This window comes from Electrophorus electricus, chromosome 2 (assembly GCF_013358815.1).
Source record: "Electrophorus electricus isolate fEleEle1 chromosome 2, fEleEle1.pri, whole genome shotgun sequence".
NCBI classification, from domain to species: Eukaryota; Metazoa; Chordata; class Actinopteri; order Gymnotiformes; family Gymnotidae; genus Electrophorus; species Electrophorus electricus.
In genome coordinates this window covers 4,416,540-4,444,162 of record NC_049536.1, presented here as the reverse complement: position 1 = coordinate 4,444,162, position 27,623 = coordinate 4,416,540, and the positions used below count along the sequence as shown (strand labels likewise).

Here is a 27,623-nt window from a genome sequence, read left to right as displayed (position 1 = left end):
TACTCTTTGAATGCGACCAAGGAGGGACAGCATTCCAGCGCAGCAAATAGGAAGGAGTAAAGGAAGGCAGCAGATCCTCCGTGAGCTCGCTCTCATTCAGAGGGACTGCTGAGCGCGGAACTCCACGGATTACACGCATTGCGAAGTGTCCGCTTTCTCCACTTCTCACAATTTCTGCCCGTCTCACATAAGAAGTGGATGCGAGGCGCAAACGAGCACCAAACAACACGAAACTTGCTTCTTCCGATTTCCGAAGGTGAGTGTGTCATTTTAGGTATGGACATGGAACTGCACCGGACATCATAAATTCAACCACATCACTACTGAACAAAGAGCTTCCTCACGAGAAGATTACTTAAAACATTCGTTATAAGGCTATTGCGTTACGCAAAATATACATTTCTGAATACTACTACTACTACTACTACTACTACTACTACTATTATTATTATTATTATTATTATTATTAGTAATAGTAGTAGTAGCAGTAGTAGTACATAACACTTTCAGTACACGGTTTATACAATGCGTGCCATGGGGTAGCTGATTACATGATTTCACCGCACATCTTGATATTGTATTATGTCTGTTTTGCAAGTTGCTGCACTAATGTTCACGACTATGAAACATGAGAATGTCGAAAGCCGGTCGCTTCTCTTCACTGTGCGCTAAACGCGACGTTCGTTAACTAAAGTACGGGATTAAAAGCGCGGCGCGTGAGGACGCTTTGGAGCAATGCACTGAAAGGCTTCCGGCTGACAGTCCAAAATCCAATCACTGAGCCCACCGTCCATGGACACTGGAGCTCGCACCGAAGGCTACAAACCCTTGCCTGTCGTTTGGCGTGAGCATTAGTAGTCTAGTGTATTTGTCTTTAAAACTCGCCTATATCTGCAGCGCAAGCGCCCCGGTAAAGGGGCACGCTCAGGTCACGTCTCGGTTATCCGCTGACAGCCTTTGATTGGTTTGATCGTATATTCGCTGATTACCGGGCGATTTCTGCCACCGTTCCCAGCTCTGGTCGTGCACTATGGGAGTGTGTTTGATGAGGACACGCGTGTAATCCTGGTGAAAGAGGGGCTGTCCTTACCTAATATCACAGCTCTTAGAAAAGCTCACTTATGAACTAGTGGAACGTGAAGGTGGAAAGTGTGCCGCCTGACACATTGTGCACGCGTGTTATAACGAGTCTCCCACACAAGTGCAATGATAACTGCAGTTTGCATTGGTGGGCGTTTGGGTGACACTTCTGAGTGGGACGTGGGTCGTGGTGGACTCGTAGTCCTCAGGAAGTACTGCAAAACCCACTGAACGGACTCTTCGTAATAATGACAGACAGACAGACATAATTGTTTAGATAGCAATTACACATACAGCATAAAAGTAATTATAGCTGCCTTCCTGAACTCCTAATTGCAAAAATAAAATAAAACAACTATACTAATAAAAATAAAATAACTTCGAAATTAATCATATTTGGCAGTTACCGTGTGGTGTGGAAAATAAATGTTATTAGTAACTCCAGTGGGAGGGCTGAACACTGGGCCCAATCTGCCCTCTGGCTGATATCTGATAGAATGCTGGCTATATGTGATTGTGGCGGAAGTCTGAAAGAAAGAATATCCATGAATATAATCAATTTTGATCTGGTCCTTGAGGTCCCAGTCATACACATGCATTACATTCCTTTCACAATAGAATATGCAGAAGTGATTTAATGGTTTGGGTTTGTTGAAGGAACTGGTGTTTGCAATTTTTTTCATTATTGTGGACATGCTTTCCCACAGTAATGTCAATCAATGCCCATAATAACTAATAAACTGGCATTTCCTAATACATATGTGTGTTTTTCACATACTGTATATACAGTACAGTGTTTAGATGAGAAGGGTGTAGAATCATTTAACAATGGTGTTTGAATAAAAAGCAAAGCACATCTCTGATATGTATATATATATATAATTTTTTCCTGAAAGTGTTTCACAATGTTGGCAAAGAAATAGTGCAAGCAAAATACTTCTATTTATTGTTTTGCATGTGTACACAGAGAGCAGGAGAAGTGACATTCTTCTTAATGAAGTGAAAATAGCTTTTGTGAAGGTCTGTTGGTTTAATTAGACTATATGTCAGTCGGGGTGATCTCGGGTGGACTTAGGGGACTTGAGTTAGGGGACTGGAGTTAGGGGACTGGAGTTAGGGGCCTTAGTGGGGTTAGGGGACTGGGGTTAGGGGACTGGAGTTAGGGGACTTGAGTTAGGGGCCTTGAGTTAGGGGACTTGAGTTAGGGGCCTTGAGTTAGGGGACTTGAGTTAGGGGCCTTGAGTTAGGGGACTTGAGTTAGGGGCCTTAGTGGGGTTAGGGGGCATTTGAGTGGATTGGCCACTTTGGCCACTCTTGGGGGGGGGGGGGGGGGGGGGGGGGGGTCAGAAAGAAAAAACAGCTTTTAAGACAAGATGAGTCTTGTTCCTGTGATGATGCTAGCACATTTCTGATAGGTTGAAGTGTGTTTTAAGAAATAGATCTTTGGTCACTTTGTATTTACATGTTTATAATGCCTACAGAATTAACTTGACAGTGAATTCTCACATAGTTAATAGGATTTTACTTAAATAAAAAAAAAACCCCACAGTAATACCATTCTGTTTGGTACTGCATTTTTATGGTAACAGATTTCATGTGATATCATGAAATGAGACCTTCAAATAAGCGTTTTCTGTAGGCCTTATTATCACTGTATGAGATCCGATATCATTGTGTGCAATCTTTTCACTGAGCAACAAAGCAGCATGGAGAAGGGGCAAAACACTCTGCCGGTTGCCTGGACAAAGTCTAGAGGGAGTGCGTCTGAGATGAAGGGAACAGTGGTCTATCCATTAGCCCTGTCTTTACAGGAGCAAGGGGGCAGAAAAGAGAGAAAGAGAGGGAGAACAGATGACAGACAGTCAGGCTGTGTTCATGTGGTGAGCTGTGGGGGGTTCTGGGATAGGATGATGAAAGGACAGAGGAGGAGTTGATGGATCGTGTCAGTGCCCAGTGCTTGGGGCGTTTGAACCTGGTGAGCCCATTCTTATGAGGCTCTGTGCAAATGTGCACACCACTTCTTAATGCGCAAGAGATAGGGATTTGTTCCTGGAGAGGGTAGACCCAGAGCTGGGGAAAAAGATAGTGGAAAAGTGTGGAAAAGGAGCACCGCACTCATATAAAGTCAGGTTTTATCGTTGTTACTCCGTATATTTCTTACACTGGGATGAGATGGCATTTCTTCTGGTCCATGGTGAAGAATGGTACAACAGCACAGTTTTGGTACAATATGTTGGACTGTACAACAGTATGATATAAGAGCAAACGAAGCAGGAAACAATGACTATAATATAATCAATACAGAGAACGTTATGACTAACAGTCACACAGGACACTGGGAAGACTGGAAAGTTGGGACATTATAATGTACATTTTAGTGGCTTGGTTATGTGTCCTTTGAGGAAGTATGAAATGCGAAATTAAATAGGACTGAATAAATAGAAATGGAGTACGGAGAGAGCCTTCAAGTAGAAAAAAACAGGATATTTGTGTTTGTGTGTGTGTGTGGGTAGGTGTGTATGCCTGTTTTTTCACGTCCATTCAGCCTATTCAGAGCAATGGACAGGCTGGCATTGGGCGGCACCTACTGTAGTGCTTGAGTAATCCCCCTGGGAACATGCGGGCATTGCCAAAGTGCCATCCAGCTCCTTTTCTCTCTGTCTCTCTCCTCATCACTCCTTCCTGTGTCTATCCATCTGTTTTGCTTCATATTTATCCTCCTCTCCTCCCTCGTTCGTGCGTCTGCATGGCCTAGGTAGACTGGTGATGGGCGTGAAGCACAGAGCAGCTAGCCTTCCTCTGGTCATGCCCCCCACCATCTGATTCACTAAAACCTTCAGTGAGCCGAGAGCCGGCTTAGTCCCATGAGCCACACCAGTAGAAGGAGTGGCTCCACTTAGAGTTAGTGTGCCATGGCACGGATACGCTCAGAGGAGGAGAAGCTCCTGAATAAATCTCCTACCCAGTGACATGTCCATCACACCTGTTTAGTGTATTTGATACTTCTAGACAACCTCACACTTCCCAGTGTGACAGCATTGTTTAAAGATGTTCTGGAAATGATTCATCCCCATGGAGCAGACAGGGAGACACAGAGGGAGAGGATTAAATTATTTTAGGAACAAACTCCATTTGTGGGCATATTTACATGATCACTGATTATGTTAAGTGTCCTCTGTTATTTGACTTAGAAATGTCTCTGTTCCCCTGTTATACTAACTGTAACTAGTAGATGATATTGCTTGAGTAATTTAGCTTTGCACATGGGAATAAAAAATACAGATTCAAAATCAAGCAAATAAAACTTTTTGAACACCTCAACAGCCTGAGAAAAGGATGGATTGATTGAAAAACATACTACCCCTTCTCATCGGGTAGCGTTTAGTAAGTGTGAATTAGAGGTTTTGCTTGTATTGTGCTTTACTGTGGTCATTGAAGACTTTATCACAATAGGAGATACACCTTCCTGTTCATAACAGCTAGATAGTTGTCTGTGAGAGACACACACTGCTTTACTCATTGCTTTGCCTTCTAATTAGTGCAGTTGTAGTTCTAGATGGTTATAATTGCTGTGAGTGTGCATGGTTCAGGCTTGACTGCCTGGACCCCCTCCAGTTCCTTTGGTGCCAGCCGCTCCCAAATTCAGGTCGGTAGAGGAGAGTCACGAACAGGCTCTCCAAAGAGACATCAGATCCTGGGGGAGGTTTGTGTGTGTGCGTGTGTGCTTTTCCTTGTTAGAAATAATGCAGTCTGCTGAAAATTCCTCACTGTCTAAGAGAAACAAATGAATTAAGAAGTCAACAAATAAAATGGAAATATCAACAGTCACACTCCATATGTCACACTTCGGAAACGCGTATGTCATATGACCAGAACATTGTGCTCACACCCATCCAAACCAAATATCTATGTTCCTCACAAGCACATGGACACACTTGCATGCTAGAAATAAGATTCTGACCAACTCCATCTATTAGTGGTGTTAATAGTGGCATTTAGTGTCTCTCATTTATTTATCATATATTTAACTCCTCTATCAGAGTATTTGTGAATTCACTACATCACATAAAGGGCACAAAACCACCACACTGTCATAGACTTGCATTTATAGTGTTACACTAAGAGTGGAGGCTCAGCAGTTTGAGGCTCGGTAGTTTGAGGAGCAGCAGTTTGAGGCTCGGTAGTTTGAGGAGCAGTCTCAGCCCCATTATGGCCTCTGAACGAACCTCAGCACCTCTCTTCTTCTTTCCTCTCTCTCTTCCTCTCATTTTCAGCTCTAATGGGCTTTTGAGGAAGCTTTGTGCGTGCCTTTGTGCCCGGGCCGGGGATTGTGGGACATTAATTCCTCTCTTGAGGATGTAAATGGCCGGAGCTGTGGGAGCGGAGCGCCGAGCTGCCACTTACTCACTTAATCTCAGAGAGCTTCATCACTTTTACGTGCTCTTCACGAGCACACATGAGAACCCCAGTGCCACGCACAATGCCAGCTCCCCGAGGGGCTACAGCAGGCGCCCTGCGCCCGCAACTTTCTCCTTCCGGAGGGCCCCTGCTGCTCCTCCCGTGCTGCGCCTCTCCCCATCCCTTCCCAACGAGGCCTGCCTGAGGTGCGCGGGCACACAGGGCCGCCTCTGTTTGCCTCCGGCCGCGGCCAGCGGAACACTAAACAATCCCCTTCACCGCCTGTTTGTCAGTCCCGCTTTTCAGCCCAGGGGGGAGAGAGAGACGAGGAAACAATTAAAAACCCCTCCTGAACCTCTGTGCGAACAGTTTCCCAGCACAGGGAGCCTGTGAACGGGCGAGGAGCCCTCGAAACGGCCCTATTATTCTAACCGTGCTTGGCGTGTTCTGAGAGCGGCTCGCCTCAATGGTCGGCCCTACACAGTGGACTTTTTGTGGGGAACTTGGCTCGCCGCACTATGCACTGGTTAATGAGGAATTGCTTTCATTTATCTATCTATCCATCTATCTGTCTGTCCACCTACCTATGGCCTGTCTTGTGAGCTCCATAGCTACGCCACATTATCTGTTTCAGCATGGGATTCTCGACACACTATATAGTGTCACAAGAGGCAGTGGTGTTTGCATTTTAATGTTTCCTGGACTATGGCTGTTATTTTATTAGCAACCTAAAGCTTCGTAATCCACAGAAGTTAGAGACTCGGTAACAAACCTAAATGACCTAACAGTGTTACTCTTTTAGATTTCAGTTTTATTTTAGATTTCACAAGTTTATGCAAGGCTGTCTATAAAGAGTGTATGCTTCTATAAGGATCTTCTTCACAAAAGGCAGATGCAGCCCCAACTCTGCTGTTGTAGAGTGCTTCTAGTTTCAACATTTTACAGACTCTTGGTATTCAGAGTTGCTTAAGATTTGGGCCTTTTTGCACACAAACCATAGGGGAACTCATAGAGCTGAGGGTTAGTAGGTTAAGAGTCTAAGCAGTCTGTGTCTGTTAATGTGAAATAAAACAAATCTGACCTACTCTGCCAGAAGCAAATGTCATAACTAAATAGGAAGACTTTCGGGACTGCATAATTAAACAGATAAAAGTGTGCCCACGCGCTGTCTAGCCTCGTGGCATTCTGGTAGATGAATAAATATTTGCCTAGTTTGAAATGCGCATGGCGGAAACAAATGCATGACTTTTAGTGATTCCGGGCCAAGAGATTTCACACGCCACAAGCAGCACATATGCGGTGTATCATGTCATTGTATCCAAAATCTTCCCTTTCACACGCATCCACGAGGAACAGCGAGGTTACGTTGCGCGCACGCGCCAGGCTGTTTGCGTTGGTTACGTTTAACGGCGGGATCACGCGCTACGGAGCGCGCTGCGTGGTCCTGAAGAGACAGCAACCGCGCGCGTCTGCATGTACCGCATGCACGAACTGCCGTGTGCCTTTTTCTTTAATTGAAAAGTGTTTAGCCTACTGGGAGGTTACTTCGCTAAGCCTTGGGGAAGTAAATCATGGGTTTAGGTTTTAGTTGATTATGCCTTTAACTATTTTTTTCCCCACATGAGGGTTTTTACTTAGAAACATATGAACCCACGTGTAACTGCACTCCACAGACCCACATTTAACACGCATGCAAACATACACATTGTAGATTAAAGTGCAGATATTCAGAATTTTACCCTTAACAATTCATAGCTCAGAACAACTCCTTATAATTGATTCAGTCATTTTCATGGTTTACTTATTTATTCAATTTGAAAATTTAATTAATGTATTAATAAATATAGAAATTTAAATGAAATATATAGCACAAAATACTGTGCTCTATAAGTCTATGGAAATGAGTGTTCAGTATTTTATTCTGACAGTTTTGTCTTGTGGTAGGTAAATATTTATTAGATGCAATTTGGGTTATTCATCAGATTGCTAAATCAAAGTGCAGTAAAGTAGTCTTTACTGCATTACATATTACAGAATCCATACCAGTAAGTAAAGACCAGAGCTTGTCATTCTTTATACAGGAGAGCTGTGGACCACAACATTATGTTTACATTTTTCAGATGGAGCTAAATTATACAAACTACCCTCCCTTGCCGAGTGTATAAAACGGTATTTGCTCTAAATCCCATAGACTCCCATTGAGATGGGAAGATCTGAAAGGCGGTCCATGCACTACTTGGTGACCATGCAGGGATCCGGCTCTATTAAACAATCACAGGCAGGGTGACGGACCGTCCACGCTTTCCTCCTGGCAATCCTCTGGCATGGGCAGCAGTTTACATAGCTGGACTTCCGCCCTGACACTCAGCGCTCAGGTGTGCCTAGGCAGACTGCATTTTCTTGGACAAGTCTCTACAGAAATTGTAAATTAAATTAATCACATAATTTAATGAATTAAGGCACTCATACATGCAACTACACAAACAATAGAAATAAATATGGCTATGAAACTAAAACTAATCCAAACAAAATCCAAAATCCAGATTACATTATTATTTATAACATTAGTCAAGAAATTAGCAATTAGTGCCTGATTTCATTTTCGAAGGGCACTAGTGCTCATCTGCATATTATTTATTTTTCAGATTACAGATTAGTTTTATCCAACAGATGTGGCAGCGGAAGCTTGTTCTGTGAAATCCTGTATCTTTAGTTTAGAACACGGTGAGGATAAGAACGTGACGCTACCTGTTACCTCTCTGGTCCAGGCTGAGGTATGTGAGTAGTGAGGAGAGTATTTTTATATCTACGTGTTTTCACCATGCATCCCCCATATATCTTTTAGGATATTCCACGCCGTGTGTGCGTGTGTGCGCGCCTGCGTGTGTAGCGGTCTGGAGGTGAACGACTGCATGTATGAATAAAATATCCTCCATAAAAATATTGACAGTCCCCATCTTGACTCTAACAGCTCTCTTTCTACATGTCTGTGTCAACCTCTGTATGAGTAGTGGAGTTTGTAGGTAGCGATTGCTGTCAGGTGGCTGGTCCAGGCTGATTTGATGAATTCCTTAAGGGGAACTGAGCTGAGGCGATCACACATAGCCTGTCCTTCCGACGCACTGCAGCTAGTGAAGCCCGAGTCCCCTAACAGATGCAGCACTGCTCTGGAGGAATAGACGCAGGTGGAGATCTGGATTCCCATTTGTTGTGTGATAAGCAACAGAAGGGTGGAGGACAGATCCCCAACAGGCTTGTGGGCCTGGGCAAAGCCTGGATAATATGAACTCTGACCGGGCAGTGCAGGACTGTAAATGATCTGTGTGTATATGAGAGTAGGAAGGACAGACAGAGAAGCAGAGCGAGACTCGAAAGTGAGAAGAGGAAGAGTGGAAAGGATGAGGGTGACAAATTTGGTCTCTGACAGCCCACAACTGTGGTCACACATGAAAGTCTTATGCACTGTGACATCAAAATTTCCCGTAATTTCATAATCAACGCTGACGCTATGATACAGTGAGGTCACTAGAAACAAAGTGAATGAAGGAGAAGGGGTGAGTGGAATAGTGATTATGGCTAATACCTATATGGTATAATTCATAAATATATATGTGTGTGTGTGGTTTCTCTTCACTATTGTCATATTATTCTACACCCTTCTCATTTACACACTGTACTGATATGTACACGCTTCTTTTGTAACACGCTGACTCGGCCCAGGGATCCTCCACTTTACAGGCTGGGACTGTGCTAACAGGGTGATGGTGTTGGGGATGGGTTTCTGGTGCACATTAAAGAGCCTAATACCCACAGATGAAAGTGTAAGTGGCACAGTATGTCTGAAAGTTGCTCCTGCAGCTTACCTGGTAGAGCTTTACCAAGGTCATGCATTTGATTCCCAGGAATCATACATACTGATGAATGTGTAAATGACTCTGGGTAAGAGTCTCTGTCAAGTGCTGTAATTCTAACTACATTATTGCTAACGAGGTTCATCTCCATCCTCTGGAGCATCTTTGGGATGAGGTGCAAAGGGCTGTTCACTGCAAGACCGTACAGCCATCCACTTCTGAATGGTACAACGTTCAGGCACAATGCACCCATCACCTTCTGGAATCCATGCTCAGGCAAATTCATGCTGCTTTGAAGGTCAAAGGACACCCAACATCCTACAAGTTAGGTGTATCTAACCTGCCAGCTCAGTGTATATGTGCGTGTGTGTGTGTGTTAGCAGTGAGTTAGAGACCGTCAGGATTTTCCTAACATTTATTGCCCAGACTCTGTGTCTGTATCTCTGCACCTCTAGTTGGCCATTAGGTGAGTGTGGAGTAGAAAAAGTTATAAAAGGTCTTGCTTGATGCAGCATCATCACATGCGTACAGTGAATCATTAGCTCCGCTACGCTCTCTCTCTCGCTCTCTTTCTGTATCTATCTTTCACATACTCTCTCTCTTTCAAAAGAGAAGCCCTCTCAAAATGTTTAGCCAAGAATGTGTGTACCCTGCGGCAGTACTTTGACCTTTATATAGAGATGCGGATTTTTTTGAACGGCGCTGTTGGTGTCTGTGCTTGTGTGTACATGTGTATTCTTGTTTTTGAACATTCTTAGTACGATCTAGGAAAAACAGAAAAAACAGGGGTAGTTTGTAATTACTGTTGTAAAGGTCAGGTTCAACCAGGTTTTAGATCATTCCTGTTACATATATGTAGTTAATTAAATATAATATGACATATGTATGACCCAAAGTCTTGGAAAATAATTTTTAAAAATGTGTTTGTAGGAGAGAGAGTTAAAACCTTTTTGTTTTTGGGTTGCTGTTATATGTTGAGCTATGTTGGCTGATATAACCAAAACAGTTTGTGATTTTGTCCTGACTCAGGACCAGTTTCACTACCCACTTTAGATATTTCACTATGCCCTCTTTTCAAGTCGATTTCCATAGTGTTGAGTACAAATCCTAATTTTTGTAGTCTAAAACATTACATGTGATTTTAGATTTCAGACATTAGGCTTATACATATGCTAATGATGGCTCCTTAAAAAACATACTGTGTTCCAGATGAAGACAAGTTTCACAGAGCCCCTATTCTCAGACACCCCGTTCTCTGAAACTTCACAGAGACCTTTTTACTCCTTAAACAGCCCCAATGTGGAATTGCACTAATAATTTCAGTCACTAAACCCAAAAGAACAACACATAAATGTTCCTGGTTGTAGCCAGTTTATCTTCGTCAGGAAAATGTATTTTTTTATCTAATAATTTCTTATATATTTAGTAATTTCCAGTGTGTCTTCTTCTGTCAAAATGACTTCTATTTAACACAGAATGCCTAAATTATTTAAATAGTTTTAATGATTATTACTTAAATGATTTAATGAATTTGTATTTTAAGTATCGACAACAATGTTGTCTTGTCAGTAGGTCAAAGTAAATGAACTGATTCTCGGTTTCCAGGACTGGTGGATTGTGCAATAGTTACTGTGGATGAATTATTACTTTACACCATTTGCTTGCCAGTGGTCACCACCATGGAAATATGAAAATATGTGAGGCCTTAAAAGAGCATGAATCCAGTGGGATGGGGAACTACAAGCCTGCTGCCTCTATCGGAACCCTGACAGCGAACAGGGAGAAAAGCTCCGGCCAGCGGAAAGCTTCCTCGTGTAAGGGGAATGACAGACAGCGTTGGGGTTCACAGGTACTCACAGGAGAGGCGTATGGAATTTGGCATTGGTGTAGCTGTACTACGTTCCGTGTCTTAACGTGGATTCTGTTTATCTTGTGTCATTTACTTTAATAGTCATTTGTATTGCTTGGGTGGAAGGAGGTCTCTCTCTGCGTCTCCTTCCTTTCTCCCTTTCTCTGTCTGTCCTTCCCTTTTCTTGTCTTCAAGCTGTGCCGAGGTTGCTAAGACAACTTGTGAGGGCTGTCACTGACTTGCCTCCTCTTTGAAAGCACTGGGGAAAGTTAGAGTGAGTGAGAGAGTGACGAGAGAGAGAGAGAGAGAGAGAGAGAGAGCATAAAATCAGCATAATCGCCGTCGATTACGGTACACAAAGGGCTGCCGTTTCTGAAAGATTCATTCATCCCAGAAAGAGGCTGGGGAGAGGAGAAAGGCCCTTGCGTTGGCCTCCGAAGCCCATCTGCAGCTCTCCCACGCTGGGCATGGGCATGACATCAGCTGCCTGAATGGAGCTGGCATGCTGCATATTGCTTGCCCTCCCTCTCCCCTCCCTCTACCCTCCCTCTACCCTCGTGGCCCCGGAGCCCAAGCTTGGCTGGGGTGCAGTGGTGGTGTGAGGGGTTTGAGCTAGCAGGGGCCACTACCGCTGTTTGCTTGTAGGACAAAGAGCCCACAGATGAGGCGTGGGGGAAACTTCACATGGTCCTAGCCAAGAAAAAGAGATGGAGGGAGAGAGGGAGGGAGATTTAATATGCCTCTCACTGACTGCTTCCTTTTGCCTGGGTGGTGCGAGGTACACACTAACACACACAAGTCTCCACATCCCCCTATACGTTGCCCATACATCCAGTTTCTGTTCAAACGCTGAAAGCGCAGAGTGTTTTAGGCAGACTTCAGCAGGAGAGAGGATCAGAGAGCTCTGAAGAGAGGGATTCCCATGGCTGTTTCCTTGGAGTAGTTTTTCACTTTGCCTTAATGTGACTACAGCTTTCAGTTGTCATTCTTCATCCAGACTCTTAATAGATCTGTTTTTTATTTTTGTTTTTTAAAACTTGTAGGCGATAGTTTTAACAAAAGCAAAAGAGAGCTCCAGAGAAAACATGGGTGCTTCAAGATAAACTTCAAACCTTTCAAGATAAATCCTTTCTCAGTGTTGACACCCTTACCATTGTTATACACTGTATCCTAACAAGCCCATTGCTAAACGCTATTGTTGTGAGATAAAAGGGTAACACACGATTAGTGTAATTAGTGTTAATAGTACACAATGCACATTTTTCTCATTGTTATGTACTGTTAAACAGTGGAGTTGGAATGCCAGACCGGATACTGGGGCTCTGAACTGAGACCATGGGGGGAAACAGAAACTGAAACACAGAAACCCTGTCAGCAAACTTGCTTTCTTGGAATCACTAATAATCATTAATCAAGATACCTTAAACATTTGACATTTGGAAAGGCTTTGATAGCTGAAATGAGAATTGTCAGGGCATTTGATAGATGAAACGGCAGCTCTGCCTTGTGAGAGTGATTGAGCATGCCTTTGGTGGGATTAAGGAAAAGAGAAAGAGAGAGCAAAGGGTTCCCAAAGGGATTTTCTGCATTACATCTAATCTGGGCTGATGACTCCTCCCTCTGCTATCCTGGCTGGAGCTGCTGCCTTCTGAGAATGTCAGTCTCTGGGAACATCAGCCTCTGGGAACGTCAGCCTCTGGGAACATCAGCCTCTGGGAACGTCACCCTCGGTGTTGTTGGGAGCCATTGGCCCCGGTTTCAGTGGCTAAGGGCTTCACTGCTGGCCCTCCAGTGAGAGAGGGGTCTTGGGGGGGTCAGTTTCACTGTGGGTCTGAAAGCGAGTTGAACTCTGGTGTCTGGTGGGCCGGCTTTGAAGTGGCTGGACACTCCTGGTTGCAGGAGACCGAGAGGCACAAAGTTGGGTGGATTGCTCAGGAGCTCATGGCCGATGACTGAATCAGTCTATATATCAGTCGATCAGCAAACCAGAGATGATGTGAGTTCATTTCCTTTTATGACTACATGTTTTCTAAGGGCAAACCTCTGCATATAGTCTTCAAGTCATTACTCTGTGTTTTATTGTTTTATAATGTGTATCATTTTCCTTTATTTGTATGATTTCAATTAAGTATTCCCCATTTCCTTAAACAATGTGTCACATGTTTATGCTCTCTGTAGTTTTTAACCATGACCTCAGAGGTTCACTGCTTGAGGTATTTGTTGTCTGGCGATCATGACCTGTTATGGTGGGTCCAGGTGCTGTGTGGAATATAATGAGAGAGAGGGATGCAGCATTGGAATATTTATTCTCCTGAATCAGAATGTCCTCTGGGCTGTCTCTGGGCTGGGTGAGACGGGTCCTGAAGGTGTCCTCACTACTGCATGTTAGTTTAATTGCACTGAGATTGCAGGTGACACATGTGCCTCGGTACTTAGTTGTTTGTCTGACCTTGTTTTCTTCATCAGGTGGAAAGTTATGTTGAAAGTTATGAGGTTGCAATAGAAAATGGGTCTTGCTCCTTAACACGCACGCACGCACGCGCGCACGCGCACACACACGCGCACACACGCGCACACACACACACACACACACGCACACACACACACGCACACACAAACACTCAAAGAGGCATAGTGTCCATTCAACTTATTTTGGCCAGGTGACCCTTCACAGCACTTGTATCTATCAAAAATGGAAAACCCGTATTATCAATGATTGATATAAAGCTGACAGAGGTGAAGGAAGGACTGAGAGACGAAGAAGAGAAAAGAACGTAGGCCTTGATGTCTGACATTCAGAGCCCTGACGAAAGCACACGGTACAGAAATACCATCATGCCTGGCACCTTGAGTGAAGCCTCATTAACCTTTTCACAGGGCCATCCCTGACCCTTCTGTGCCACAGCTGTACCCCTCTTCTGAAGACACACACACACACACACACACACACACACACACACACACACACACACACACACACACACACACACTTTATGACAACCCTTATGGTTGAATAATTCAATTACTTTTGTGGCAGGGGCTAATCTCTGCAAGCCCAGATGAGATGGCATTAAAGCAGGAGAGATGTGTTTCAGTCATAGACTCCATCAGTGCACCTTAGCTGGTCTGATAAAGACATGATCATGGTCACTATAAAGCCTCTTTCATTTCTGCACCACATGCCACCTCATGTGCAGTGAAAGCAGCCATTACAGCCACATTCCAACTTCTTACAGGTACAGTAACGTTAATGCTTTCATAAAGCTGCCATTACAGTTGTTATATAACACAGCTTTGCTGTGTACATTATTACTTGGGTGTACATGCTAAATATCTAAGAGCTGACAAAATAATTAGTATTATCTTAATAGCTGGTTATTATTGTATCTTAAGTACATTTCATTTTATTTTATTCTGAAGTTTATTACCAAGCAAGTCTGAGGTACCAGGCTGTGGCCTCTAGTTTCCGGGGCATTTACACAACACAACTGACTAGTAATTAACAGCAAGCAGTATTAGTATTGTAAATCACAGTAACCTAACAACATTTAGATAGCGAGAGCTAACAGCTTTCTTTTTTCTGCTATGAATATCCTTCGTCTGGATTGTGTGAAATGTATCAGCATCAGAAATAATTGTGAATTTTACTCATAAAATGAGCATTTTACATTCACACCTGGACTGTGACAACACTCCAGCTTCACCTGTAGGGAACACACATGTACCTCAGTAGAACAGAAGCATTCCGCCATTCTTCATGGCTGTGTTAACAGAGCTTACACATCCAGTAAGCTTCGGTGCCTTTATTTGAAGCATGCCATTGTTTAAGCTTTTTACCTGAGAAACATGCCTTATGTATTGGTAAGCACAGTCATACCGGTAAATGTAAGACACAGTTCGGGATTAGTTTGACATCAGGGTTCCATGAACATGGCGGAAGGTCCAGGGGAACAGCACTCATTTTCATTTGTTCTTCATGTGTTCACTCAGAATATGTCCGGAAGGGACATCTTCTAAACTGACATCTGACAGGAAGTTTCTCGAATCCTATATGCGCTTTGTCATAGCACTCACTGTTATCCGTGTGTTAGACAAAGCCAGTTTGTCATCTTGGTCTGCTATCACATCTTTCCGGCGCTCCCACAAAAGTGTAGTTGCTCCTCCTTACTAATTGATAAATGTAACAGCTCACCTGGAATAGAGCCACTTATTAGTTTTTACAGGCTATAAGGCAGGAAGGAAGCAGGAAGTGTAGATTTGTACAGGAACAATATTTATCAGCAACATAAGTGCAGGATAACTGTTCCTTTTGTGACAATCATAATAACCATATGCGTTATAAGGGGAAAACGCAAAGTACTTTGTTTCTAAATCCCCCAGTGGCCCCCAGTGACCCCAGTGGCCCCCACCTCTTGTCATTATGCCAATTCCAACCAGACAGCTAGATTTCCCTGTCATACGACAGCTACCATGGAAGGTTCAGGCAAGCATGTGCTTCCTCCGAAACACGACAAGCCAAGATATCCATGACTGGCTAGCGTTACAGAAAACCGGAACAAGAGTAACGCCGTCCTTCCTACAGCCGGCTGTGGCACCACTTTGGCTGGGACGAGCGAACTCTCAGCGATAGAGTGAACGCTTTCCCTGCTTTTCTCTTGTGCTTTTTCCGGCTAAAATCAGGTCAGAGTCATTCAGCCAAGGTAGTGCCATCTCACCCTCCCTGTGTGTGAGAGCTGTCTAACCCCAGTGGAAGCTCCCACAAACTCACTCCGCAGGATGAGCAAAACGTAGCCTTACAGTGGCTCCCATAGACACCTGTATGTTAACCTTTTCCATATAATGGTTGCATGCCGAGATTTGTTTTCTTGCCTGAATGTCTTGTGCATGTCCGGGACATGCACTGATGTGGTCGCACCCACTGCACGCCCACTGAAAACAAACAAGCAAAAAACACTCTTGCGGATAGACATTTTTCTGTAAGTTTTGCAGATGTGGGATAATTGTTCTTTTGAAGTACTAATACAGGAGCTCATCAACAACAGTAAAAGTAAAATACAACATATGTATCTCCATAACAGCCTGTGTGTATGAAGACTGATGAAATCTGCTTTTAAGCTTTTAATCGCTATTAGACTGTTACCTACGTAACCATAGATGGCACTAAGAACAGGACATTCTTGGTTACATGAAAAGTCAATATAGGTGGGACCATTGCATTGTTGGGTCTTTGTGGTCTTTAGCTTTATTGGCATTTATATCATTGTACACCTAACTCTATATAGACGTGTGGGCTTCACCTGCTTCTGTCTCTCTCGGTCTGTCTGCTCCTCTAGTGCCAACAGCATGCCTAAGCAAGTGGAGGTGCGAATGCACGAGAGCCACCTGGAGCCCATCGAGGCGGCCCCCCGCTCCAAATGTGCCCTCATCTGCCAGAAGATGCGCAAGAACCTGCTCCTCACACTCACCGTTATGGGTGAGTTTCGGCCCTCCTGCCTCTCCCTCTAACCGTCTGTTATCTTCTCCGTCACCACACTCCTAGCAATTCCAGCTCGTGGTGGACCCATCTCTCCAAGGACAAGCTCCAGGTCCTTTTAGAAAACAAGAAGCACAAATGCGCAGTAGAGAGAAACTGAAAAGCATGCATAGCATGCAGGCTGTTGTACAGCCAGGGCTACACCCCCACAGCGGAGGTCATCCTGTAGAAAGCAGCACCGTCACCTACAAAGCTGCAAGTTTTGACTGGTGGCAAATATATGAGATGTAAGGTTTGATTTAGCATTACTACAGAAGTCTGTAACTATGCTTCTTGTGTTACAGTTGTGAGTTGATTGGTTCATTTTTAAGAGGATCTAAAAAGCAGAGAGAGAAATTAACTTCCGTCCTAAGTAACTTTCATCTTTAAGATTATTCATGGTGAGCAGGCAATTGTATTTATAATATATAACTACACACAGGTCTCTGTGTGCCTGTCACATGGGTCATGCAAACATAAGTACACACAGCTGTGTGTGTGTGTGCACCTGTGTTTTAGAGCATAATAAAAAGACATATAGCACTCAACTGGCCGCTCACACTGCTGTGAGATTGAAGTCCCTACAGTTTTGTGAACCGCACATGACAGCAAAGTCCTTACATGCTACTCCTGGGACTTCAGAAGCCAGTGGTCTTCACTGTTTGAGGCCTTTGCTGGTAAAAGGTGGCAAAGCTCTTACGGGGTCACCAGGAGTAGCTGAATAACAGCACGCATCACTAAACAGTCGCAGTTCCTCTGGGTTATACGCTTTGGTATGAGCACAAAGGACGTGTGTGTTCCAAGGAATGCGTACTGTAGTTCTAGGACCCTGCATTGTCTGGCTGCGGGGGGCTCCAGACTGCCTGGTCACTGGACAACACAGGGGCTATCAGCAGCCTCAGGGGAAATTATTAATAGCATGGCTGCTGACTTTGGCCCAGGGCTCATGGTGTCACTCCTGCCCACTATCAAAGAGACTGCTAGAAAACCTGCTTCTCCACCCTGGGGAATACAGATGGTTATCTAGTCATGCATTCCAAGAGTCTGTCATCGACACTGATAACTCAGTTTTTTTCGTCTGGCTTCACACTTTTTTTCAGGCACATGATTCAGTACCTCCCCGGTGCTCAAAAAGACAAAGACAAAGACACACACACACACACACACACACACACACACACACACACACACACACACAGACAGACACAGACAGACACAGACACACCACATTTTGAAAATATATTTGGTTGGAATTATGTTGTACATTATAATACTCTATCACATTTTCAGTTTCAGGAACTCTTAGGGAAATTACATGCCACAGAAAATGAATAATGAATGGGTCTGTGAGAAATGAGTCAGTTATTTCGCTCTCTCAAAATATCTTTTCTCGCCTGCCCTACCAACCTCCACCTCTCTCTCTCTCTCTCCTCATTCTGTCTGTCACAGGTGTGGTACTGGGAGCAGTGGTGGGTATGCTTCTGCGTGTGGCCTCTCCTCTTGATGACAATATTGTCATGGTGATTTCCTTCCCTGGAGACATTCTGATGAGGATGCTGAAGATGCTGATCCTTCCTCTCATCATCTCCAGTTTAATTACAGGTGACCACAGAAAGATTCAGAACTATACTACACTATAGATGTTGTTCTGAGATATGATAGAATCACACCAATCTGTTATACATTCTCAATCCAGGTCTCGCTGGCCTGGACGCCAAGTCCAGCGGCCGCCTGGGTTCCAGAGCCATGATTTATTATATGACCACAACTGTAATTGCTGCTGTTCTGGGAGTAATATTGGTGCTGATCATCCACCCGGGCAACCCCAAACTAAAGGAAAACCTTGGGGAGGGACTCCAGAACGACGAGGTCTCCAGTCTCGACGCCTTTTTTGACCTTATCAGGAACCTCTTCCCTGAGAATTTGGTCCAAGCTTGCTTTCAGCAGGTTAGTGTTTTCACGAACCTTCACAAGCTCTGCTGAGGTCAGTCACCACATTTTGAGGATATGATGGGATGAACCAACTGGACTGCCACCTCTGTTCACAGATTCAGACCGTTGTGAAGAAGGTTGAAGTCCAGCCGGATTTTGAAGATACCAACAGCACATTAGATGATTTTCTCTCTAGTGCCACGAAACCACCTCCCATATACAAAGAAAAGAAATCCTTGCAATTCAAGAGTGGAATGAACGTTTTGGGTAGGAAGGCAAAAAGCACAGAGGCAGAATGAAGTCCTAAACTGGCTCGCGTAAAGGTTGGTTAGAGATGTGAGCCTTGACGCCCTTGCGCTCGATCTCTCTTTCAGGGTTGATCGGATTCTTTATTGCTTTTGGTATATGCATGGGGAAGATGGGAGAGAAGGCCCGACTGATGATTGACTTCTTCAACATCCTGAACGAAATTGTGATGAGGCTGGTCATCATGATCATGTGGTTAGTCGGAGCAGTTCAGGCGCTTCAGCTGCCTGTCCACGAAATGGATTTTCTAGTCTGGTTCATAGGCCTCGGGACATTTACAATATGCAGTCCAGTGCATTTTACACCTCACATGCATTGTCTTTATTTAAAGGTATTCTCCCTTTGGCATTGCTTGCTTGATCTGCGGCAAAATTATCTCCATCAAAGATCTGGAGGTGGTGGGCAGACAGCTGGGCATGTATATGGTCACGGTCATCATTGGACTCATCATCCATGGAGCCATATTCCTACCCTGCATTTATTTCACAATCGTAAGGAAAAATCCCTTCAGCTTCTTCATGGGCATCTTCCAAGCCTGGATTACTGCCCTGGGAACTGCCTCAAGGTACTGCCTCGCCCATCATTCCAGAATCAGCTACATTACAGTATGTCAGTCAGTAAAAGCATATCTGCAAAGCTTTCACCTAACTGTTGCTATGAGATTCAGCCACATTATAAATTATAATTCATTTAGATTTATAAATAGTTTAGATCAGTTATGAACACACTTGTGATGCCGGCCTTTCGGGGAAACCATGTACGAGTCTTTGGTTCCTGTGACTGATGGCGACCTCATACTTGAGACGTAAGTCCCGTAATTCGCTTAATGACCATCTAACCCTGCCTCTATCCAAAGCGCTGGCACGCTGCCTGTCACCTTCCGTTGTCTGGAGGAGAACCTGGGCATCGACAAAAGGGTCACTCGCTTTGTGCTGCCAGTTGGTGCCACAATCAACATGGATGGCACTGCCCTTTATGAAGCAGTAGCTGCCATCTTCATTGCCCAGATGAACGGCATCGACCTCGACCCTGGCCAGATTGTCACTGTCAGGTAGCTTCCACGTGATAGAAGTTTTAATCAGCTGCATTGCTACTTTTTGGTATTACTGCAAGATGGACCTAATTTGATCTTTACTGTATTAGCTTTACGTAATATTTTGCCTATTATCTCATTTGCCACTAAAAATGGTTACCAGTACAAATGGGTAAATGCATCTATGCATTTAGGAATGTTAAAAATTATTATGATTGGTCAGAATATTCTGTATAAGTGCATATATATATGGCAGCTCTGTGATTTGGATTTCATGATTAAAACTAATTATGAACTAGAACTACAAATAATTTAAAAATAAGCTAAATTGTGGTGAAATTTGAGTTCCATGACAAATTGAATAATTTTCTAAAGAATCATAATAGTCAGAGATTTACAGCTATTTTGTGTGTGTTTTTGAATGTGTTTACACTCACATTTTCATTTTAAAGTCTCATTATGCTCTGCATTCAGTCTCACAGCTACACTGGCCAGTGTTGGAGCGGCCAGTATTCCCAGTGCAGGACTGGTGACCATGCTGCTGATTCTTACGGCTGTGGGCCTTCCCACTCAGGACATCAGTCTGCTCGTAGCTGTTGATTGGCTCCTGTGAGTATTTTTTTTACCTTGGTCAGTTTTGCATAAGTTAACCGAGTGTTAGTTGCATCATTGTTTCATTTGACCTGAAAACTTTGGTGAAAGTCCCTTAAATGACTGAATGGCGACGCTACTGGACAGTTCAGCCATTGTAGATGCAACTGGGAAATGTTCACTTACAAAAGAGCACCGACGTATTTCACATCAACCGCGCATAGCTTCGGGAGAAGGTCCACGAAACGTCTTCTCTGGCCCAAAGCAGACTTGCGGATCCATTCATATCACCACTGTTTCCATGCTTGCACTGTAGGGATCGTTTCCGTACCTCTGTCAATGTGGTGGGCGACTCGTATGGTGCTGGCATCGTCTACCACCTATCCAAGGCGGAGCTGGATGCCCTCGATGCACAGCACGGCAAATCTGACGACATCGAGATGATGACCAAGACGCAGTCCTATTATGACGACATGAAGAATCACCATGAAAACAACTCCAACCAGTGCGTCCTTGCTGCTCACAGTTCAGTCTTGGTAGATGAATGCAAGGTACAGCTCATGCTTACAGACATAGAGACCAGTATCTAACTCATCCTGCTGCATGCGTATGTGCTCTACCATTTTCTTTGTGTTTGTATTGTTTACATTTATACGCCAGTGTAAATACATACACAATCAACAGAAGAATGGTGTATATATTTCAGTGGCTGTTCTCTTGAGGCAGCAGTTCTTGTGTTATCCACATGTACGCGAGACAAAAATTGCTGTGAAATTGTGAATGCGGCTTTATTTACAATGTCTAGAACAGGGTAGTGTTTCATTTTGAAATTAAAACACAACTTTAATCAGCAAATTTTATTTAAAAATATTTTTTCCAGGGCTTTTATCCCAAAGAGTAGCATTCACTAGATCTACAGTATGGGCAAACTTGCTATTTTTTTTTAGCTTTATGTTAAATATTTTTCACAATCACAGCCTTATAGGCAAGAATAATGAGGCTGGGAAACCAGGCTTGCACCCTTAGTGTCTCAGGAACACATGTGATGTGTAATTAAAGCAGATGTGGCACACTGTTGAATTAACATATGTAGAAGATGTGCTTTTTCAGGCTCTGTCTCTGACAACACACTTCATTATCACTGCATGTCATTGTACAAACCAGGCAGAGTACACTCAGATTGTACAAAAGGCCATGATTGTTGAGGAATACTTTTAGAGTGAGATTTATTTTAAAATCATGCACCTACATTATTCTGCAACTGAATCGATGTTGAACCTGTAGGAATGCAGGGAAACACCTTTATTTACAATTTATATTGGAATGGTTGCATTCAGCAAATGGGAAAGGTTTTTATTGGTTAGAGTTTCATCTTGTTGCTAAGACACCAATGACCAGTTCATTCTGATGTCATATGGATGACTCAGGAGCTGCTGTGCTGCTGTGTTTTGTGTTTGCATGACTGTGATGTCAAATTGACTAAAAACTAACTCCATTTATTCAAAGATGCAAACCACTGTAGCTGCCTTGCAAAATAACATTGTGTAGATTTAATACTGCCACTCACACATATTTGTAATAATTTGGTATCTTACTATTTTTTTAAGGGATTGGGTCTTATTTTGTTTTTGGTTTATTATTGTATTTGCATTTTATTGTGTGTGATAAAAAGTGTCAAACTGAATGTTGGGTGAATGTTTTGTATGGGTTATGCATGACAGTGCATGAACATCCTAGCGTTGCTTTTGAAAGATGTGTCATACACTTCTAAAGTTACAGATGAGGCTGCGATGTTCCAAATGCAAAGATGTAAATATCAGCAAACACTTGAACAATACAGTAGCTTCTCAGGGTTTCTTAACCACTACAATGATTAAATGTGTCTGTAAGTAAAGGCCATGTTTCTCAACTCTGCAGCTACAATAGTGCAGGTCCAAACTGTGTTCATGCTACCCCCAAAAACAATAAAAGAGCAAATGATTAAAAGACAAACCTACAGATTTTTAAATCTCTTTTTGCGCATTGAGTTTCACTGCGATGTATTATAAATGCTCAGTTTAGTTTAAAGAGCCTTGTAGTGCCATGAAGAATTTATTTTTGGTGGAAATATTCTGCAACAATCAACAAAGAAGAAAATGTTATTACCTCTCATACATTCTAATTATACACCCAACCTTATAGCTACAGTGGTCACTCTCTATTAGTTGTTTGCTCTATATTCCTATGTTGTTTTTGGACTCTGATTGTTTAGATCTTCCTGGTAACTGCTTGCAGGTAACCTTGGCGGATACAAATGGCTCTACTGCGGAGTACACACTTACTGAAGAGGAGCCACTGAATCGTGATTAACGTCAGCGCACCTGTGCCCTGTGTCCAATCCCCCAAGCTTTCCTTTTTGGAGAGGGAAAAGAGAGAGAGAGAGAGAGGGAGAGAGAGAGAGAGAGAGAGAGAGAAAGAGAAAAAACATCTAAAACCATGCAAACAGAACAAATGATGGGTTTGTAGTTTAGACTTCTGTTTTTTTCCATTACCGTTTGTTTACATGTCTGAAATAACACCTACTAATGCTAAACAAGGGTTAGGATCCCACTGTCTGATAGTGCACTAACCTGTGCCTAACAGTGCAGAGCAAAGCTTGGGAGAGTCAACAAACAAAATAATTTAAATTGGAAATGATTCCTGATGGTAATATATACTGTATGCATTCTGTTTCTCTCAAACCTATGGTATGTGGTTGATGGTGAGGGTGGCAGTTGATTGCTGTTAGTGACGTATGCATAGGCTTCTCAGAAAGTAGGGAGAGAATTCACAGATAACCTAGCAGTTCAGATTGAACTAATTATTGTACTGAGTCTGTACAGAGCCACTGCCCTTATAACCGTTTACAATATCATCATCAGAGCAATAGCCATTCACCCAGTGACCTTGCCCCTGTTTTACCTCATCCTGTATGACCTCTGACCTACCTGGCACAACCTGTTTTCGCTCTGCAATCGTCAGCCTTCTGCAGGGAGGTCCTGGTGTTGATGTGATAGAAGTCACTGCACATGCTCGTAGGAATAAAAGCACAAGCCATGTTTAGAGTGCTCTCACAGTACTCTATCCCCTATCACAAAGAGCCAAGCGGGGGTCTTGGTTCTTCTGACGAGAGATTCGTTAAGCAGTGTTTTTGATTGTTTTTGTGTGTAGATGGGATTCAGGCATATCCACATATCAGAGAATGGCCCAAACAAACAACAGACTATGACTTATTTGGACTGGCACTGAAATCACCACGATTAGTGAGCATTGTTTTTAGACAATTCTAAGCACACACTGTCTTGTACAGTAAACACCTGAGCCTAATGATGTACTGCTGAAAGAAATACATAATACTTAGCACATGAATCAGACAATGTATAAAGTTATCAAAAGTGCTGATATTTAGAAGAAAAAAAAACATTTAATTTGTTGGGATAAAGTTAACCTGTGCATTTGGCTTGCTTGGAGGAAACTTGCTTGAAGAAAACAAGTGTTTGAAAATGAAGATACACAAGCTTAATGAATATACACCAATTTAAAGAATATAAAAAAATAATAATATAAAATAATATTAATGTGCCCAAATCTAAAATTGTAAATACCCTGAAAACCTGTAGGGTGTGAAATCCATGGCACAAATAATTTGTCCTTCATATTAAATGGCCTCTTAAACCTTTTTTCTTCTGTAATCTGTAGTATGTAGAAAATTAGATACTCAGGCAAATGAAAATGCACTCATTGTCAGGGATGACACATTCCTAATGCAGGCAGTTAAAATATTTTATATTAATCCCTTTTAATATGCTGGAGAGTAACTGTTTACACATTCCCAGTGGGTTTACAGCTGACCACATGCCTACTGCCTTTAGATTCCCAAATGCTCATGCTGGAAGCATAAGCTTTTTCCTGCTGACTGTTGATCATCTTTTCCACTTTTAAACAAATTAAACATGCTCTTTTTAAAAAAAGCAAGCACACTCTCCGATAGGAATAATTCAATCAAATTTAAAAGTTCATTTTAAGGAACAATCTAATGGATACCATTCCAGTTCAAATAATCTTGATATTTAGTTTTTTCTAAGACACTAAACAATTGCGGATGGATAAGAACAAAGCTGTAATACTGCATTGTTCTTTAGAAGGAAGAATGCAGGATATAAAGGATAAAGCAACTGAGAAGAGAACAAGCGTGCACTAGCTAATTATTCTAGAGAACTGGTGATGGTGTTCCAGCTGCGCACCTTTTGTTTGCTTCAGTTATCTTAGTGAACCTTTATTAGTGTTCTATTCTTAATGTACCTTTCTTAGTGCTCTTTCTTTCCCTCTTTGTCCTGAAAACCTTCAGCACAGGTGCATATCTAACCTGCCAGTCCAAGTATGCTGCAATACCTACTGACCGTTAAATATGAAAGGCTAACCACAGACAAGAATCTAGGAATTATACTTACAGTCTCCAGAGTATTGTCATTGAACCAAATGATAGATGAAGGAATTTGCATGAAAAACCGATACACATGCACAAACACCCATACACAACCCCAAACACACACAAAAAACCACATATCTCTCTCACACACACACACACACACACACACACACACATTTAAATGTTTGCTTCTTAGGATGTATTTCCTAGTTTTACAAGAAGGGATGGATGCTATGAAACCTCCTTTAAGCTCTGCCTTGCCTCTAAAGCATTAACCAATATGCTTCACACTCACAGGTCTGAGCAGTCTTTTTTTTTCATTGTATGATATAAAATAACTCTATGATGAGCACTAACCTGTATCTTAACCCACAGCTCATTCAGAATTCCCTCAGTTACTTTCTGTGCTGAGATATTCATCAGTACGTCGTGTTCCAGTTAGATGTTACCCACATCAAGACAACGTCGAAGGGTATGTTACATGAGTCCAGTCACGAAGGGAAATGTCGCTGAGGTTTGTGATTTAAAGTCAGATATACTGTTATATCAGGACTGCCATCAAATGCAGTGTTTGAGCTCAATGTTATAGAAGCATGGACATTTCATGATTTTTGCATCCGTTTCTTTAAAGCATGAATTTAAAGTGCCTCCTTGCACTTTTTTGTACATATTGTAGGTAACAAATTTGTTTTCATTTATTTTTCAGTGGAGAAACATGTAGTGTTTAATTGCGTGACTTTTTGTAATCCTATAGAAATATATGTTCTATGTAATGCAGAAGATAGATTAGAAAATGCATAGAAATGAGAGTAGTGAACTGCCTGTTTTAAAGCTTAAATAGCTGTATCTACCTGTCTCACGTAAATGTTCCATATACAATATAGACCTCTTTTGTATGTAATGTAAGTTGATTGTTCCCTACAGAAAAAGTCATGCGTGCATTCATTTTCATTGTACATAAATATAAATATATATATGATTCACACTGTTAAAATGCAATGAAGATTGTTCCAGATGTAACAATGAGTCTTGTTTATGAAATCATATTGAAAGGGAGAAGAGCAAGTTTGATATTATAAGGATGTTCTTCTCATCTGGTATGCCCCTGATGTGTAGGTGGATGTTATTATAATGTGAAATGTTTGTATGAACTTTAAAAAAAAACAAAAAACAAAAAAACATCAAATGCATTTCAATAGATCTCTAGTAACTTAGAAGCTCAGAGTAATTTTTGGATTGATGTTGATCACCAAACATTAAGATCTGAAATGAGGTGCTTTGCTTCTCTGATGGCCAGTAGCAGATGGGGAGGAACTGCACAGGGCAGTACAGCAGAGCTCCTGTCATTTGCTCCACTGCATCCTGCATTTTTTGGGATTAGATCTGATGGATTAGATCACATTTGTGTCCAACAGGGACGCTGCTTTTAAAGTCATAACTCCAAAGGCTGCTGATCCCCTCATGCCACTAGAAGATGAAACTTCTCAACCCTCTTTGTAGACACTGGACTTGGTTAAGCCTCAATCCCTGTCGTTTCTATTGTTATGGTGGTCTTTTACTTCTCAAATATATATAAAGCCAAGCACGTCCCTTTTCACAAGCCTGGATAGAGACACGTACAACCCCACATGATCTCTTATGTACTACAGAGTACCACAGGACTTTATTTTATTCAGCATACATATTCTTAATGCTTCTTACCACTTAGAACATCACGAGTAGATATGATAACCTGTTCCACCTTGGGACCATCTGTTCTGTCCCGCCTTTTATGTTATTTTATGACTTTCTTTTTTTTCTTTAAAAATGTAAAAGGAAGGAGAATAAGTAAGAAAACAAATTAAGGAAAAAAACCTTGTGGAATAAAAGTATGTTCGTACATATCAGTGTGTTGTACCATTGGTGTACATACAATTATGATAACTAATAAATGTTGATTCATAACTAATTACTGTCTTTCTTTTTTCACAGAATATTAAGTTATACAAAGGACATTAGCACTACTGTTAGAAGATATTGTAGCTGGTAGATGGTCAGAGTCTAATGCTGTGGGTTTCCTATCACTTGGAGCCTTTATGATACAAAAGTGAATATGTCCTGAAGTTAGAATGGGTGATAAAATCTAACAAGCACCAGAAATGCTCCAGAAAGGTCATTAGTCAAATGTGAATTTTTGTCCAGCTTTACAACACCTCAGTCTTCTAAACATCTTGTAGGTAATATAGACAGATGTAATATATGTAATATAAATATATGTAATATATTGTCTATGTAATATAGACAAAGCTCCCTTCTTTCTGCCTGTCTTCCTATCACGCTGACACACTCTTTACAACACATGTGTATATAATACACACATAGTTAAAGTATATCATAGTCCTGTATATCATTTTTAAAGTTCCATTATTTATTACACAAAACAAACAAAATTAAGATGCACAAAAAGAATAAAGGAGATTCTTTTTGCATCCTAACTAAAGCTATAGATGACATTGAAGCGAGAGCTATAGACAACCAGCCGGAAACGCGTTTATTATCAGGCAGTTCTGTGCTAGTGACAGTTTGCACTTTCCTTTTTCCTTTCTCTTACATAAAGTGAGCGGGGGCAACAAAAGCCCCCCAAA

At 42.3% G+C, this 27,623-nt stretch overlaps 1 protein-coding gene across 2 annotated transcripts; it reads left to right on the top strand.

Annotated features, from left to right (window-relative positions):
• Positions 1 to 26,947, top strand: slc1a2b (solute carrier family 1 member 2b). Of its 2 annotated transcripts, none has more exons than XM_027029097.2 (11): positions 1 to 256; positions 16,512 to 16,651; positions 18,140 to 18,292; positions 18,387 to 18,637; positions 18,739 to 18,889; positions 18,997 to 19,123; positions 19,260 to 19,493; positions 19,785 to 19,979; positions 20,436 to 20,570; positions 20,869 to 21,103; positions 22,827 to 26,947. In XM_027029097.2, exons 2-11 carry the CDS (start codon positions 16,522 to 16,524, stop codon positions 22,899 to 22,901), a joined length of 1,686 nt encoding a protein of 561 aa, XP_026884898.2. In that variant the 5' UTR covers positions 1 to 256; positions 16,512 to 16,521; the 3' UTR covers positions 22,902 to 26,947. The 2 variants fall into 2 exon arrangements, with proteins under 2 accessions (XP_026884898.2, XP_026884899.2); XM_027029098.2 differs by having other exon boundaries at positions 2 to 256; positions 20,869 to 21,057; positions 22,827 to 22,917.
• The last annotated feature ends 676 nt before the right edge of the window (positions 26,948 to 27,623 follow it).

Excerpts from the sequence above, each read along its gene's own strand:
- slc1a2b (XM_027029097.2), top strand. The coding sequence starts at position 16,522 with ATGCCTAAGCAAGTGGAGGTGCGAATGCACGAGAGCCACCTGGAGCCC. Across the intron at positions 18,638-18,738 it reads TCCAAGCTTGCTTTCAGCAG|ATTCAGACCGTTGTGAAGAA; the intron begins GTTAGTGTTTTC and ends CTCTGTTCACAG. Across the intron at positions 19,980-20,435 it reads GGCCAGATTGTCACTGTCAG|TCTCACAGCTACACTGGCCA; the intron begins GTAGCTTCCACG and ends CTCTGCATTCAG.